The 18,409-nt window shown below is 37.7% G+C and overlaps 1 protein-coding gene and 1 pseudogene across 2 annotated transcripts; one reads left to right on the top strand and one right to left on the bottom strand.

Moving 5' to 3' along the window:
• Positions 1-420: 420 nt before the first annotated feature.
• On the bottom strand, positions 421-17,229 carry LOC146710206 (uncharacterized; annotated as a pseudogene). The gene is made up of 13 exons (XR_014920621.1): positions 17,020-17,229; positions 16,720-16,868; positions 16,537-16,610; positions 16,335-16,427; positions 16,075-16,173; positions 15,698-15,857; positions 4,795-4,904; positions 2,381-2,493; positions 2,022-2,164; positions 1,819-1,892; positions 1,329-1,427; positions 1,094-1,192; positions 421-920 (listed from the first exon to the last, which is right to left on the bottom strand). The product of XR_014920621.1 is annotated as an uncharacterized LOC146710206 (transcript).
• Positions 12,578-14,003, top strand: LOC146710207 (adenosine receptor A1-like). The gene is made up of 2 exons (XM_085457550.1): positions 12,578-12,906; positions 13,247-14,003. The coding sequence occupies exons 1-2, from the start codon at positions 12,578-12,580 to the stop codon at positions 13,890-13,892; spliced, it is 975 nt and encodes a 324-aa protein (XP_085313676.1). The 3' UTR covers positions 13,893-14,003.
• Positions 17,230-18,409: the final 1,180 nt, after the last annotated feature.

Here is an 18,409-nt window from a genome sequence, read left to right on the forward strand (position 1 = left end):
TTTAAATTCTCTCGTGTCTCTTATTCATATAGCTAATTTTTTCATTGTCACTTTATTTTTTAAGCTATTACTGACTAGAACTTTCACAAGTTTTTACAAGTGTAGTTATTACACCTTTTGGTCCATGAATTAAAGTCAACGCCTTGAACGGTTTTTTTTAGGGAATAGAAAACCAAAATTACCATATTTAAACCCTCTGACATTTACATCTGCTGTTCTTTTGATATTGAAGTAGGTGGACTCATCATAACAATGTCTAAATATGCATTCCACTTTATGTAAAATCATTTACAGAGGTTGTAAATTTCAAATGACTGTCTTTTTGTCCAGATAGGACCCCTGGAAAATTCTGCTGAAACAGTGATTGTTTGAGGAAATGAGTCTTTGGAAGATTGAGTCTTTTGACAGTTGATTCCACACTGAATTTCATAAATGTTTAATAGCAACAGAAATGCGACAGAAAAAATTGGAACACAGCACTTTAGAGCATCCTTAAAATAGACACTGCCCTTACTCTGGACCTCAGCAAGTTGGATGAATAGTAGTTGAGAGGTAAAGGACAGATATAAATGCATTATAATGATATTTTGAATTAATATTCAAATATTGTTCATCTGTAAACTGTAGTATTTATAATTCATTCTACACTCTCTTCAAATCTTTAAACTAAAGACAGCACGGTTTCAAGTGCACATGATTGAAATAAGCAAATATTTATTATAGCGTGTCTCTCTACATTCACCACAAATTACTCCATGTTGACTGCACCCACTGGAAGGCAGCACGGGGGTAATACAAAACTCTGTCTTGTACGCATGTGAAGACCTTTGAGAAGATGTTTAGCACTGCTTGTCGTATATGGGGAATTTCTGAAGAAGCATATTCAGTCTTGCCATCGTCAACTGCGCAGTTCTCGTAGTCTGTATGAAGATAAAAAAAAACAATTAGAAACTGTAGAATGTGCAATTGTGTTATACTGATTGCATTATAATGTTAAGGAACTGCAGAAAATAAAATGACACGAATCACTCTAAAAGTACACGTTAGCTGTAAAGCCATAAAGGTTTCGTCATATTCTTTTTTCACATCTTACCATGATCAGAACCAAAGATCTGTGGTTTGTACAAGTAACGACATTCTGCTTGTATCTCAAATGCCTCCATCTCATCATCAGTGATGGACATTCACTTACCTGTTTAAAACATGATTAAATGTCATAATCTGCTATATAATAGCCTGCTAGATAAGTCAGGTAAGAAAGTGCTGTAAAAACATCTGTATTGTAAATATTCAACATATTTTCTTATCACATTTGTCTGGGTCCTTACTTAAAAGCACAAGAATGTCAGTGAAGCCATCTCCCTTCATAACAATACAATCATGGCACCTCCTTTGAAGAAGTATCCTTACATCATCACTTTTGGCACCTGTTGTAAAAAGAAGAGTTATTAAAATACATTTAACATTTGAGATTAAATTTTTAACATCAGAATTATAGTATTATAGATACTATCACAAGTGAAGATTATTATTTACACAATAAAAGAATGTGGAAAAAGTCAGAGAAGACAAAAGACAACAAAACTAGTATGCTACCAATTCTTTAAAAGCTTAAAAATTAAACATGTATATGATTTTCATATCTGAATTTTCTCTTTTAGTGCTTTTATGTTTTTATTGATTATTTTGTGAATGTTAAAAGGTTTGAGCACATAATTAATCTGCAGTTAAAAAGTTTAATAGTGACTGAAAGAAACAGACATGAAGAGATTCATAATTAAACTCCAGTGACACAAATGTTTTAATCAAAACTCTTACCCTTGCTGTCAATCCCAGCTATGGTGCTTTTTTCGTAGTGAATTTTTGAAGTTAAACTTTTACACTGCCCAAACCTGATTTAATTAGTAGTCAAAAGATATAAAGAATGAAAAAATAACTTTAAATGACATAATGAAATATGAAGCACAAACACTGGCAAACATACAGTATAAACAACAATTATAAGGAAGAAAATTAGTTACATTTTCAGTGAAACTGTGGCTTCATAGATGTTTGCTTCTTCCATTGCCGTAATGTTCACATAGGCACCGACAGGTAGGACACTGAATACAGTAGCCCAGCAGCTGTTTGAGGACACGGCTATAAAGTACCATTTCCCAGTCAGCTGAAATGAAGACATTGTTTGTTCATTCGTTATTTTAGTTTTTTTTTTTGTTGCTTTGTAAATGTTTTGCACTAATCTGACACATTTAACACTATTCATGAAATACAAACTTGCACAAATCCATTACATGGGTGCAGTTTCATTTTTACTAAAATTCTACTAGCAAATCAGTTTTACAACTATAATCTTAGCTATAAAGGTTTAAAAGAGACTTACATCTTGATCCCTATCTGCTGTTTTTAGATACCTCTCACAGGCCACTGATGAAGGCTGGCACACAGAGATGAAATTCAGCACAAGAACAGTGACACAAAACGCTTTCATCTTGGCTCAGTATGAGTTCACTTCTGCTGATTCTTAGTCTTTTTCGGGTTTATACTGACCAGTTAGTTTTCCCACCCCTATTTAAGAGGAAATGAAGTGAATGACCTCAAATGCCATCATTTCCAGTAAAGACCACATTTACCAATCATCATCTAGGTCACAAACTGATAAACATGTCAGTGTGTGGACAGATAAGTTCAAGGTTAAACCTTCAAAACCTTGATCAAACCTAACATCGTGCCCTGGATCAAAAGTACATACTGATAAGATTTATCAGTATTTTCAGTATGGTGACACTTGAAATATGATAAAACGATGTATCATACTTTACTATGTATACTCAGAATCAGAATCGTGTTTATTGGCCATGTATATGTGCAGACACATACAAGGAATTTGGTTCCGGTAGATGGTAACACGTTCTCTAAAAAAAACTGTGGAGAAAGAAAATTGACATTTCATAAGATGCAGTTTAATTGGTGACAGATGATTGCACATGCTATATTTCTAGCTGTCGATGCAAACTGCTCACTGCATTTGCAGTAATATGAATTTTGTTAACATTTTAAAAGCAGTTTATAGGTCTATCATTAACCACACAATATCCTGTCTGTGTTTGGCAAATGTGTGCATGCTTACTCTTGCAAAATACATTTACTCAAAATGCAAATGGTTTAGAAAAAACACATCAGGGTGCAGGCAGAAATGAATTTGCAGTGGATGACCAAGGCAAGGCAGTAATTTGTTGGCATTTGCAAAAAAAAGGACATAATTGTAGAACACAGTTGAAAGGTTTAAAGATTTTAATAAACAATCTTAAGGAAGCAAAGGGAATAAATATCCTAAGCAACACAGATACTTTGCTGAGATACACACTCTCTGTGTATCTGGATTTTTTCTTTTTCATTTATTAACAGGTATCAGATTCAGGTCAGAGTCTATGAATCAGTTCTATTTTGAGTTTCTCCTCACTTTCTCTTGGACACATTTCCAGTATACTATTGGTAGGAGTGTGTCAGACAGGTTGTAATACATAGATTTCCTTAGAGGAAGGAGGAAACAAACAGGTAAGTACTAGACAAGTTTGCAAACATGCAGATAAATATCACAGAGTAACAAGTAGCCTGAGCTATGGTACCAAGTGGTGGTTTTTGATATGGGCAACATAGGGCATTGCCCAGGGTGGCATCGTGGTAGAGGGGGCATCATGGCATCTGCAAAAAAGAACGTTGCTCACACCCATGCTCCCCGGATGTCATGCCAGTGCATTTTGGGGATTGCATAGGCACCAAACGGTTTTCTATTGCCCATTTGCGAGGAGTAAGGATTTACGAGATACACCTGCTGCTTGCTCCACAGGGAGGAGAGGGGTGGGACAGCAAAGGATTGTCTGGCTGGCTGAAGCAGCATCTAATAACCAGCTTGCTTATGAAACGAAATAAAAGCAAACCAACAAACTAGGCCTGTCAACATTATCGCGTTAATGCTGTCATTACAAATAATGCGATAAAATTAATCAATTAATTAATCCAGGGAACGGTTCTGGCTCAGTTCCTCTTCACCATCTGCACTGCAGACATCTCCCACACCGTTCCCTGTGGGGCCTCCATACTGTAGATGACCCTGTCCGACACGCAGCCCAGAGTTCTCATGTTGATCTGCGCAGGACTTGACAACCCTTGAGCTGATGCCATCTGGACCTGCTGCCTTCTTTGCTCCAGTCGTACTCAGTTCCCTCCTAACCTGGAGGGTTGAGAGAGACAGGCTGGAGATGTGTGTTGGTTGTGTACAGGATGCTGTGGTAGGGGTGGGGAGTTGTGAGCGGGGTGAAGGGAGGAGGTGTGAAGTAACTGAGGTGTCAGATGCGCAACAACGGCAGTGGGTGTGGGTGAGTCTGCAGTCGATGTTGAAGACTGCATCCTGGATCAATCAAACCTGTCAAAGAAATGATTCAGTTCATTTGCCCACTGCAGATGTCTCCCACACAGTTCCCTGTGGGGCCTCCGTACTGCAGATGACCCTGTCCGACATGCAGCCCCGAGTTCTCTCATACTATAGTCTGGTAGTGAGGTAGTCCAATATTCATGCTGTGAGGTGATGGTCAATTCCTGAGTTCTCCAGCTTTTTCTTCAGAACTGTGGAAAGAATGGTGTTAAAGGCAATAAAGAAATCAAAGAAAATGATTCTCACAGTGCTCCCAGGGGTCTCCAATCGAGATGGGAACGGTGTAGGAGGTGAATGACAGCATCATCCAATCCAGTGCCAGGCTGGTAGGCAAACTGAAGTGGGTCCAGTGAGGAGCTCACCAGGAGTCAAAGCTGAGACAGGTTCAGGTGTTCCTGGGTCTTCATTGGGTGGGATGTCAGAGCCACTGCCCTGTTGCTGTTGAGGTTCTTGGAATGTGGAGTCTTTGGCACTAGTGGCACACAAGAGGTTTTCCAGAGCTGTGGAACTCTTCCCAGCCTCAGGCTGAAGATGTACTCCATCACCCCACACAATTGATCTGTGCAGGACTTGGCAACCCTTGAGCTGATGCCATCGGGACCCGCTGCCTTCCTGACTCCAGTCATCCTCAGTTCCTTAACCTGGATGGTTGAGAGAGACAGGCTGGAGCCGTGTGTTGGTTGTGTACAGGATGCAGTGGTTAGGGTGAGTAGTAGTGAGCGGGGTGAGGAGAGGAGGTGTGAAGTGAATGAGGTGTCAGAGGTGGGACAGCAGTAGTGGGGGTGGGTGAGTCTGCAGTCGATGTTGAAGACTGCATCCTGGATCAATCAAACCTGTTAAAAGAAATGATGCAGTTCATTTGCCCACCTCACCCCCCCCAGGCAGACAGTTGTGATTTTTGTGGCCCGATGGTTCTACCTCACCGACCGACAACAGCATATGAGAACTTAGTGCTGTGTGTCCCTGTGGGGGCAGTACGGGGCCCCCACAGGGAATGGTTCTGCCTCCGTTCCTCTTTACTATCTACTCTGCAGACTTCTCCCAAAACTCCACCCAGTGCTTCCTGCAAAGGTTCTTTGACAGCTCTGCAATAGTCAGCCTCATCACTGATGGTAGCGACAGGGAGTACAGAGAATTTACCCATGACTTTGTGGACTGGTGCCAGCAGAACTACCTCCAGATCAACACTTGTGATCAGATCTTCCCAGGTGAGGGACAGGTGATGAACTGTATACCTCTTTTGCATTGACATACAGTAAGGCTACGTTCACACTGCAGGCGAAAGCACATCAAATCTGATTTTTTTGACCCTATGCGACCCAAATCCAATCATGGTATGACAGTGTGAACGGCACAAATCCGATATTTTCAAATCCGATCTGGGTCACTTTCGTATGTGGTACTGATTCTGATACATATCCGATGTTTTAGAAAGCGACTGCTGCTTGAATGGTCATGTCACATTAAATCCGTCTTTTATGTCACTGACAAAAGACAGACGGCAATTATCAGCTCCGGAGAAGCGCCCAAGAAGACATTGCAAACGCTTCCTGGCCATCCAGTGTAGATGTCAGTGAAACTGTTGGGAAGACAACGTTGGAGAAACGTGAACGTTTTATTTGATTCTGACAGAAATCTGCAACTATCCTTTGAAGCACCGCTCCTCTCTAAAACAGCAATAAGGATAGTTATTAGGTTATTCACATTATTATGTAAATAACAAAATAACAAAGCAAAAATTGGGAAACGTAAAGTCTGAAGTCTTTATATTAAGGGCCATCAGTCAAACAATATTGTTTGGTCTGGGTCTAAACAGAGCGTGTGGTGTCTTCTTTTGCGCATGCGGGCCGCTTTGAGGGTTCACACTGGAGCGCGTTTGCTGTCGCATTATATTTGTAGTGTGAACAAGCAGACAAAAAAATCGTATTTGATCAAAAAAATCGGAATTGAGCATTAAGACCTGCAGTGTGAACGTAGCCCAAGTCTAGTGTTTTACTGTCTCTGGTAGGGCATGACACGTACTGGGTGAAGGTCGGCAGTGTGGAGCCCAGTGATGCGTGTTTATAGTCCCCTGGTATTAAAGAAAGGGCACTCGGAGATTGCGATTGCACTTTGCTGACCACAGAGTGGAGAGAGTCTCAGGCTGCATACACGTTGTCCGAGGGGGGGACATGCACTGTTTTTGCGATAACATGTAAGAATTCTCTGGGCAGTTAGCATGGACGCATGCTAACGGCTAAGAGCTTTCCCAACTTCCGTTCAAGCACTCGTGTATCTTACTAACAGTGTTGGTCAAGTTACTTGAAAAAAGTAATCAGTAACTAATTAGTGATTACTTCCCCCAAAATGTAATCTCGTTACTTTACTGATTACTTATTTTCAAAAGTAATTAGTTACTTTTTAAAAACATGATTTACAACGTGAATAGGTGATAGAGCGATAGATCTTTCAGCCCAATTCTACTTTCTGCCTAATCCATGATATAAAATATAATCAAATGAAAAAAAGTCTCTTTTTAAAATTTGTTTTATTAGTTTTAATCTTTTAACTTTATGCATCAAGGAAAAATGAAATTATATGCAACATTCTCTGAGTGGAAGAAATTTATTTATTAGCTTTTAAACCTATTTTGGTGGCCTCGAAGATGTTTGCTTTTTCAACTGCTCTAATGTCCAAATCACTACTTAGAAGTGGGGCAGGGATATTCCAGCAGCTGTTTGAGGACATCGCGTACCATTTCCCAGTCAACTGTAATGACATCGCTTTTATTTTGTTTGTTCACGCGTTTCTTTATTTTTGCTTGGCTAATGTTTTGCACTAATCAGACAAATTTAACTCTCTCTGTGAAATAAAAATTGCACAAATCCATTAAATAGGTTCAGTTTCATTTTAGTCTAATAAATCACCTTTAAAACAATAGATTGTTAGCTATAAAGGTTTAAATGAGACTTACATCTTCATCACTCTTTGCCTTCTTTATAGGCATAATTATTCTGCATTTCTGATCAGCGCTCTCCTTGTTCAGCCTGTGAGTTTAGGTGCACAGCCTTGTCTTGGTAGGTTTACAGTTATGCCATACTCCTTCCATTTCTGAATGATCGCTTGAACAGTGCTCCGTGGGATGTTCAAGGCTTGGGAAATCTTTTTGTAGCCTAAGCCTGCTATATTAAATTTCTCAATAACTTTATGCCTGACATGTCTGGTGTGTTCTTTGGACTTCATGGTGTTGTTGCTCCCAATATTCTCTTAGACAACCTCTGAGGCCATCACAGAGCAGCTGTATTTGTACTGACATTAGATTACACACAGGTGCACTCTATTTAGTCATTAGCACTCATCAGGCAACGTCTATGGGCAACTGACTGCACTCAGACAAAAGGGAGCTGAATAATTACGCACACCATACTTTGCAGTTATTTATTTGTAAAAAATGTTTGGAATCATGTATGATTGTCATTCCACTTCTCACGTGTACACCACTTTGTATCGGTCTTTCACGTGGAATTCTAATAAAATTGATTCATGTTTGTGGCTGTAATGTGACAAAATGTGGGAAAGTTCAAGGGGGCCGAATACTTTTGCAAGCCACTGTATGTAGCTTTTACAGGCCAGAAATTCAGCACGAGAACAGCAGCACAAAAAGCTTTTCATCTTGGCTCAGTATGAGATCACTTCTGCTGACTCTTTATACTGAATTTGATTGACCAGTTAGTTTTCCGCCACATTCACATATCCCCTTTTAAGAGGATGCAAATAAATAAAGTGCAAATAAAAATTGGATTACAGTAATGCGCTACAAGTAACTCGTTACTGTAATCCGATTACTTTTCTCAAGTAACAAGTAAAGTAAGGGATTACTATTGCAAAAAGGTAATTAAATTACTGTTACTTTCCCGTAAGCACGCTGTGTTAATGCATTACTAAAACTGTGATTTTTTTTTGTGAGTGTCTCATGGCAATGATGTAAGCGAGTGCGACGTTCATGACAACAGCTGTGTGCAGATCAACAATGGTTAAAAAAATCAAGTGTAGGTAAGCATATGACTGTGCAGCATTTAAAGCGTGGAAGTACTGACCTCACTTTGAGTTTGATTCTGTAAAAAGTGACAAAAACATTAGTTTCCGCTGATCACTGCGTGGGAAGGAAACTTCTTTTTACAGTGAAAACCCCGTAACTTCCTTGCTTGGAAGTTACGGGGTTCTGCTGTTTTACTTGCATCTATTTGAAAGACTGAGTGTAAACACAAAATCATATTTTATTTTATGTGCAGGAATGTGCAGATTGCAATGAAAATGCCTCCACACTAGCGTTTTCAGTCGTTTTCACAGAGTTGTGCATCCACATTGAAACGGTCAGTTGCCCAGAGAGTGCAAAAAATGAGTGCAAACTTTATTTTTTTCTCTTTTCATGTATATCCTACTGTTAAGATGAGTGATTGAAAAAGAAAAACAACAATTTTATAGAGCAAAAAAGAGAAAAGATTTACTGTACATTTACTGTATTTATTTTTATTCTATTTTATTTGTATTTTCCTCAAATGTCTCTCACATCATTTTATAATGTCGATTCAATTCATTGAGGTTTGTGGGAATACGTTTATGCACAGCTTTCTCAAACCACAATTGCAAACTTACCACAACTTAGCATTATAGTTGGTATGAGATGTTTGTGCTGATATGCCGTAAATAGTTTTCTCTAAACACCAGAGGTGGGACCAAGTCATTGTTTTGCAAGTCTCAAGTAAGTCTCAAGTCTTTATCCTCAAGTCTCAAGTCAAGTCTCAAGTAATGTCAGGCAAGTCAGAGTCGAGTCTCAAGTCACTGGTGTAAAAGTCCGAGTCAAGTCACAAGTCTGAAACTTTGAATTTCAAGTCCTTTCGAGTCTTTAAAAAAAACAAACGAAAAAATAATGTTGCAGTTATATGCTAAATGTAAATATTAGACCATGTAATTTTAAAATCTGTGTTTTTCTCAACACATACAAAATAGTGAACTTAGAAAATATACACAAATTGTGAAATTGCACCTCTTTAAAATGCAGCTCAATTAAACTTAGCTCCAAGAATAATTTTCACCGACAGTTCTGAGATACGCTGCATGTTATTCTTGGATGCGGTTGTAGGACCAGCTTTAAAATCGCATGACAAAAATATCATACACATTAAAAAAAACTGTATCACCAACGTAGCCTGGAAAACATTTGCTAGTTAGATGAAGTCAGCTATCTCATCTTAGCATATTTATATGCATATTTATAATTATACGGTTCTTGGAGTGAGCGCACACACTCATGAAGTTTAGTAACTTCCGGTCACTGCAACAAGCCCAGGTACAGTTTACCGACGGATGGGTGCAGGACCTTGAAATGCACCGTGTAGAACGAAAGACCATCGTACGTATCATAAGTTTACCAGTCTCACAAATCGTCTTCATAAATACACATTCGTTAACCGTTTATTAATATAACCTTTGAGCTCAACGGTAATTAATTAGTAGTGGAAATAATTTCTGGTAGCATCACAGAAATGTAGCAGTGACAATAATACTGTATGCTGTAATCGTACTGGGCAATTAGTGATACAAAAAACCTGTTTTATCCTGTGAATAAAAGTATATGTTTTTGTCAATGTACCATAATAACAGAGGCGAAACGCAATATTGTGTCAGGACAATTCACTATTTATGCACAATAAATAAAGGAGCATAGCGCGACAATTTCTGTTCAGCGCCAGACTTGCTTGTAACCTATATCACCAATTATGTTAAGAAAAATGACGCATTAACTACAACAGCAGACTGACCTTTGTGTAAATGCTTGGAGCAGACTAACCTGTGAGCTGGAGTGTTCTGGGACGTTATAATTGGTCTTTGAATGGCTGCAATCCAGTCGCCTCTTTGTTACTTCGGAAACATGGCTCGAACAATTTCTCTTCAACGACGTAATCCGATAACAACCGATCTCTTTACCCGTCGGCTTCCCGTGGCTGTCATGCGACCGGCTATTGCAGTTAATAATACAACAGCTTCTTGACATTTTTGTGTTTCTTTTTATCCCTGTGTGACTGATTTTAATTGAAAGCCTGCGTGCGCTAGTACCGCTTGCCACGAGTTCCCAGAATCCTTTGCGGTTCTACCCGTGAATGACGTCACATTTTCAATCTCCATATAATATGCATGTTAAATTTTATATTTGGGGTAAAATATCAAGTCTTTTCAAGTAAACCGGTTCAAGTCCAATTCAAGTCCCAAGTCATTGGTGTAAAAGTCCAAGTCAAGTCACAAGTCTTAGAACATTTTTTCAAGTCAAGTCTAAAGTCATAAAATTAATGACTCGAGTCTGACTCGAGTCCAAGTCATGTGACTCGAGTCCACACCTCTGCTAAACACAGCCCTGCATCATAGCCAAAGATCTCCACTTGTTGCCACATTGTTTTAACCCTTTAAAGCCTGAATCATAAAATAATTGGTAGAAATTGTATTTTTTTGAAAATGGTGTTTATTTAATTTTCTTTTGTTTAATTTTGTGTAATTGTTTAAAAAATAAATCACATTCCAATCTCCATATATGACATTTAATTTGTATCATATTTGCTTATCTGATTTTTTTAATTGCTTAAAAATGTATTGTGCAATTTATTTAGGTTTTTCAGGGGGAAAAATTCCCATTGATGATGTTGAAGTCCCAAAAACTGGGGAAAAACTCTATTTTTCAAATGTAACACACCAGGCATTAAAAGGTTAAAAGTCAGTTTAGGATTGACACTCTTCAATCCTAAAGTTTTCTTCTATGTTCTTTTTATATTGAAGAGTTTTTCTTCTGGCAACTCTTACAAACAAGAGTGGCATCTTCAGCCTTTTTTCAGTTGCGCTGTCATGAACTTTAAGATTTGACATGCTAACTGAGGCCTGTAGCCCTGTTTTTTGCTTTGTGTGTGTGTGTGTTAAACCACATCTGAATATACCAGATGAGCAATAGATGTGGTTGCTGATGATATTTCAATCAAGTGCATCTGATTAGCAGTGCCTGGCTGCTGGAAACGGTAAAGCTGTATGCGGTTTTTCATGGGAGTTCATAGAGTCCTATGCAAACATTCCTTTTCACATGATTGTGTGTATCATTGCGATTTGCTGGGGAGAGTGAGGTTAACCTTCTACCCACACATTCTGCATATCTGCAAAACTACTACTGAGCATCAATGCCCAACACTTCCTTTATCTACTTCAGAGTTCCCTATGAACTTTAAACACATTCACCTGCATGTGCTAGGGTTGGGGGCATGCACTGCGGCTGCTCCCTGTGACTTCCCTTTTAAATGCCTTGATATGCAGAATATCTACATATGCAATCTATGAGGCTGTAATACATATTACATAGGTGTAACAGTGTAACAGTTCAAAATGTTGTTTGTGTACACCATTCGTGTCCTCAAGAAGAAAACACAAGAATACATGCTGCTACTACTACTACCAATAGTAACAATAATGTGCAAAATGTTGTAATTTTGAATAATGAATTATAATAGAATGCAGTGTTTACACAGTTAAGCTCCGGAAACAAATAGCTAACTAAGACACACCAAATGTCATGCTAGAGGCCCTTAAAAAGAGGTTTGTTTTAAGATGTGAAAATTTTGCTCTTAGAAATGGGATGCCATAAGCATGCACATGTACACGCTATTTGTCTTTTTTTTTCAAAGTCAATGTCACCTTCACTGATACAGTATTTATACAGAATCTAAGCTGAGGCAGAGGAAATATATTGCACAATAACAGTCTGTTATACCATCTATCAGTATACCATCTGATTTGCAAAAACATAACACAGAGAGCAAACACCCAAAACGTCCACCCCATTTGTGAGATATCACCTAGGTGTATGTTGTTTCAGGATGTGGGTTTTGTGGCTTGTGTAGCTTCGACATGAGAGATGTTTTTTTAGTTACTCATAATTGCACCAGTGTTTTTTTTTCTTTTGCATCCTCTTACATGCATATCTATTTGTATGTGTTATTTAAAAAAATTGCTGCTAAGAGACCAAGGACTTCCTCAAATGTTATATAGATTTACATACCACACTGAAGCTCAGACTCACACTCAAATATACTGCACCGTCAACTGACAATCATCAGCCAGATAGAAAGCACAATGAATTTGGGAGTAATGATTTACACCTTGGTTGAAGTGCTTATTGCAGTTAGTTGCTGTCTGGGTAACATGCTGGTCATTTTGGCACTTTGGACCACTAAAAGCATTCAACAGCCAACATTCTGCCTTATTGCATCTCTGGCTATAGCTGATTTTCTGGTTGGATGTGTGGCCATACCATTGGCTGTAGTGGTGGATGGACGGGTGAAGACTTCGTTCAATACGTGTCTCTTCATCAGCTGTGTGGTCATTCTGTTCACCCTCGTTTCAGTTCTGTCTCTGTTGGCTATTTCGCTTGACCGTTTCCTCCGGGTGTATATCCCTCTCAGGTAAGAGTATGGATTAATAAGACGCATTTTTTTAAAAACAAACTAAAATGACTCATAGTTGAATAGTGAACATAGTAATTTAGTAGTAGGAAGTAGTAATTATGGACTTTGTGGTTTATATGGTATGTGTGAATGGGTGGATGACTGGATGTGTAAAGCGCTTTGGGGTCCTTAGGGACTAGTAAAGCGCTATACAAATACAGACCATTTACCATTTACTATATCATTTTATCACATCGACCAGTACTTCACTAACAATTTATTTTGTTTTAAAAAAAATCATTTTATGCTATTTTAATTTTTTTTGTGAGACTATTTTATTGTTTTCATTTTTTAATAGGTACAAAAGGATTGTGACACAGGGACACTCCTGTCTTGTGGTGGCAGCATGTTGGATTGTTGCAATCCCTCTCAGCTTTACTCCCATGCTTGGGTGGTACAACCATCAAACCATGTCTAATTCAGCCAATTCTACAATTGTCTGCCAGTTTATAGCTGTAATTCCCATGTCATACCTGGTTTATTTCAGTTTTTTTTCCCTGAATCTGATACCTCTGTTGGTAATGGCCACGTTGTATACCCATGTTTTCTGTATTATAAAAGGACACCTTCAAGGGAAACCAGGCAGTGGTGCTCAAAAACTGTCTCAGAACTACCTAAGAAAAGAGAAAAAGCTGGCAGGATCTCTAGCTCTGGTCTTCGCCCTGTTTGCCCTGTGCTGGCTGCCGCTTCACATAATGAACTGCCTTGTTTATTTTGGTGAGGTGACAAATATACCACCAATAGTTTTATATATAGGTATTATTCTGTCTCATGCTAACTCAGCGGTCAATCCAGTTGTGTATGCATTCAAAATACAAAAAATCAAGAAAGCTTATCTGAAGATCTGGAGAAAGTGTGTTTCACGTGTTGCTGAAAATCAAGAATCCTTGACAAGCCAAATGACAGACAAAAGATCCAGCAGTCACATTGTGTCAAATGACTGAAGGCAGATTTCTGTTTTCTTGCCTTTTTGTTCTAATTATAAGGCTGATTTTTTGTTGTCTTTTCCCCCCAATTATATCTAAGTATAAGGATTAGTATATTTTGTTTCATTGACTTGTGTACTTTATTCAAGTATTACTATAAAACAAAGTACTTTTTGTGATATCTGATTGGTTTGTTTTATCATATTTTAAAATCTCTATGCTGCATCTAGTTTTTTTTTATACAACATGTAAATTTTGTATTTGCTGCTTTGTTGGTTTTCATGCATTTTTTAAACTATATTGTCTTTAAGATTTTATCTTTGTATTGAAGATTTAAGGAAATCCTTACTCACATCTGGAACTATGCAGCACAGGAAACAACTGTACGTGCACTTAATTTTGTATTACCAAAGTAGATTAAAGCCTAAGAGGAAGTGAGACATTCAACTGACAACTACATTCGTGAGCGGTCTCCGAGTTCCACTTTAAAATTTTCGTATCATGTCAAGCACATTTTTAGTTTGTCCAAGATGGTTGTCAGTGCAACCAAATAGTTTATCACATGCTGCATGTGATACAGAGATATATATTTAACAATTTCCTCATTTAAGCAGATAGAAAGGTTTATAGTCATTCTGTGTTGAACATATGTGATTTATCCTGATTATGGAAGAATAAGCAACATTAAAGTCCATGCCACACTCCCATTTCAGTGTTCACATTAAGTTTTGTAAATTGTTCAAAAAAGCTGGAGCATTGTGTTTGAAAGCACAAGCTGTTTATGAATTGGTTATAAGAGGAATTATAATGCACTTAAAATTTCTCTTCATTATGAAGTTTCTCTGCAGGAAAACTGGGTCATCTTTTGTAACAAGAAAAGAAAAGAATAGTGCAGATGGCCATAGCGAATGTGACCATGATGCCATTATTTCACAAACAAAAATAACTATAAAAATATTTTTTTTAAATCAGAGATAACCTCCAGGCCAGTGGAAGAGAATGGATTCATGGGTTTCTCATAAATGCACGGCACAATTTATGCACATTTTCTATTCAAACCTCAAAGTTACTTTCCTAAACCTTTGCAGCTCTGCAAAAATCACAACAAACATAAAGATAATAAACCAAAATTCTTGGTGTTCTAAATGACAATCCATATAGCTCATAAGGATTTGAGAAATATTTATTGAAATGTAAAAGCAAAGAAAAGCAACTTACTGTTAAGAATTTGTGGAAAATATAAAAACAATAATATCTGTTTTTATCCTTTTACTTTTGATTTTACAACAACAGTTACAATAAGCCATCATTTCTGTTCAAATGTTGGAGCCAAGGAGTCTTTTAAGAGCTAAAAGCACCAATTTCTGGCTATATGAAACTTAAAATAAGACAAAACTAAGAAAAGAAATTTAGAACCTAAAATAAATGCATCAAATGTGGTTCCAAAATAGGTTACAAACCAATCTGTGATTGTTTTTTACAGTTACACCACAAATTATCATGGTAAACATAATACCTGGTTTGCACTATTATCCTATCATTGATATTTAGTTGTTTGTTATTTGTATTACATGGTTCGAAACACTGATGTCTATATGGAGCCTCATAGAACTGCTAGCATGGCTATGGCCTCACACATAAATTGCAAAGTAATTTTTAACATACATGGACGTACAGACTTTTATTTAAAAAACTTTTTCTTCTAAATGAAGAAAAAAAAAGCTCAATTCAGTAATTAAAAGAGGCATTCATATATAGATTAAAAGTCATATTTAGATATGAAAATAAAGTTCAGCATGCACTGGATATTTAGTTCTTAAAACAATGAGGGGTAATATGAAATAAAACCCTCTGCCATGCATTTGGTTAACAAGTGATATGTGGTTTTCATCCTTTCAAGCGTCTTCTGAAAGAAACTCAGAAGCACTTCGCTTAATTTATCCTCATCCATATCTTCGTCAAATTGCACACACTTTTCATAATCTGTATATGGAATATAGGAAAGGAAATGACAATGAAATGTTAAAACTTAAACTGATTTATATATGCACACTCAAAAGTGACACAGAGTGTGCTACACCATCATAAAATCATCATGCTGCCCAAAAGACATAAAAACACATTTTTGAAAGAAGAAAGAGGATCATTTACATATGTGCTATCTGTTCCTTTTTTTTTTTGGTTGCTGTAAAAGTCTCACCATGATCAGTGTTGAGGAGTTGGGGTTTAGACCATCCCAGACACTCTGCCTGTGTCTCAAACTCCGTCAGCTCAGCAGCAGAAACAGCTGTTCGTCTACCTGGTGAAGCAGTGCGACATCTGAGATAAAAGGCCTGTGATAATATGATGGATTGTATTGAACCTTGTATTTCTCACAGCGTGCATTTTGCTTTTTGTTTAACTACAACAGGAAATTACAAATTATGAATGGTCTAAAAGCCCCCAGCCCTGCCACCTTACTGAAGAGCAAAAGATGACTTTTATCCTCTTTAGAGACAAGGCAGTCAGGACAGCCAGTGTGCAGCAGCACGTCTGGTTGATCAACTGTGGCATCTGTTGGAATCATTAAAGTAATTTAAAGTATTTAAATGGTAGTAATATATTAAATTGTTATTGAACTACAGCTTGTAGTCAGAGTATATTTAAAAGAAAAACCTCTTACTTTCACTGTCGAGTTCAAATATGCTGCTGTTTGCATAGAGAAATGTTGAGATTCCATTGATACAAACTCCATTCCTGCAACATTCATCATTACAGATTTAACACCTGAAAGAACAGCTGAACAATGTTACCATGTTAAATGCTATTAATTTAACTAAAAAACAAAAAATAAAACATTACTTACGCTTTCAAATAAGTAGTATCACCATAGAGGTTTGGTTCGCCCTTAGAAATTACATCCACTGCGGCACTTGGGGAAAATAAAGCACTGACTAATGTTGAAGACAGGCAAAACTCTGTGGACACAGCTATAAAGTGCCACCTCCCAATCAGCTGAAATAAAAGATTTGTTTTAATTGATTGATTCATTATTTATTTTGGAAATTCACAAAAAAAACATTCAGAATATTTCCCTCCATCACATCTCAGAAAAAAATTGCAAGTTTTAACAGCTGAAACAAAACAAATGTGGAAAGACACTTACATCTGGACGTTGGTCGACTGGCTTTAACAGCTTCTCACAGGCCAGCGATGCAGGCTGGCCCACTGAGATGAGACTCAGCAAAACAAGAGCAGCACTCAAAGTCTTCATCCTCACAGATATGTGTTCTCTAAAGCCCCTTGTTGGTATCAGCTCTGCCTTAAAATAATATCACCAACCAGTTATTTTTCTGCTTCATCCACCCGCCCCTGTCTGGGTAGCTACAGAACAGATAACCACATGTTAACCCTGATGTTATTTGACCAAGCTGATGTTTATTCGTCAAACATGGTGCAGCAAAATAGTTAGGTTTGCAGAAGCACATAACAGAACACTGATATGTGAAATCCATGGTTAAAATGTGTTAAATGAATACATTCACAGCTACAAAATACAGTGAGTGTGTGTGTGTGTGTGTTGGGGGGGGGTCAGTTATGCTGAAGTTTTTCATATTTATGCAACATCATGCTTTTAAAGGTTGTGTGCTTTAGGAAACTGGAGCAATATTGCATGTTCACAATCCAGGTTAAAAGCCAAAAGCTTTTTTTTTTTTAAGTAATGATCTTGGCTAGGAGATTACCCTCAACTGCAGATATAAGCACTTTTTTTGCACTTTGTACTCTGTATATTTACTGTAGTCTGTTTAGCCTGTCTAATTTTTACCTAAATACCTTCACTTCAGCCCAAATAGTTTTTTTATTAAGTTATTCTAAAACAACACAATAAAGCATCAACATGATTGAGCTCTATACCCTGATTTGCTGCACATGGAGTCAAAAACACATTACAATTCTCAATGAGAAAGAGCAAACACATTGACTGTAAAGAAAAGAGAAATAACGCAGTGACATTACTAAAGGAAACTGAAGTTGTGTGGCTACCTGGGAGTTACCACAGCCTATATTTCTGAAGTACCATTTAAGACACTTAAGAGTCAATTACTTTCACATAAAGTATTTACACACATGAAGGCCACTTTACGCAACTGGCTCGGCTCTTCTCCACGCTGGCATAACTTAGTGTTTGCAGCATTCATGTAGTCTAGACAAGGATCATGATAGGAATAACTTTAAGTTATAGACAGATGAGTGAAATATGCTCAGTTAATCATATTTATTATAACAATCCAACCTTGTATGATTGATGCGTATCTAATATACACAATTTCACTCAATAAGATTTGAAGTTCATGTAACCTGTGCGGAAAACTACTGTCAACCTGTGCCTGGGGAAGCTGTGACTTCATGTTGGCATCAGCACAGTAGACTGGCTTTAAAGGGAGCTTGTCTTACATTTTGCATGCAGATTAGACTGGGAAACTTACAGAATATACTGGGCACACCCAGTCCTGATGGGAGGTGTTGTGTAGTTGAGATGCTGAATGGACTGAAAA

Source organism: Copadichromis virginalis, linkage group LG5 (genome assembly GCF_057382275.1).
Source record: "Copadichromis virginalis isolate Kocher_CV1m ecotype Utaka linkage group LG5, C_Virginalis_male_GT1.1, whole genome shotgun sequence".
Lineage (NCBI taxonomy): Eukaryota > Metazoa > Chordata > Actinopteri > Cichliformes > Cichlidae > Copadichromis > Copadichromis virginalis.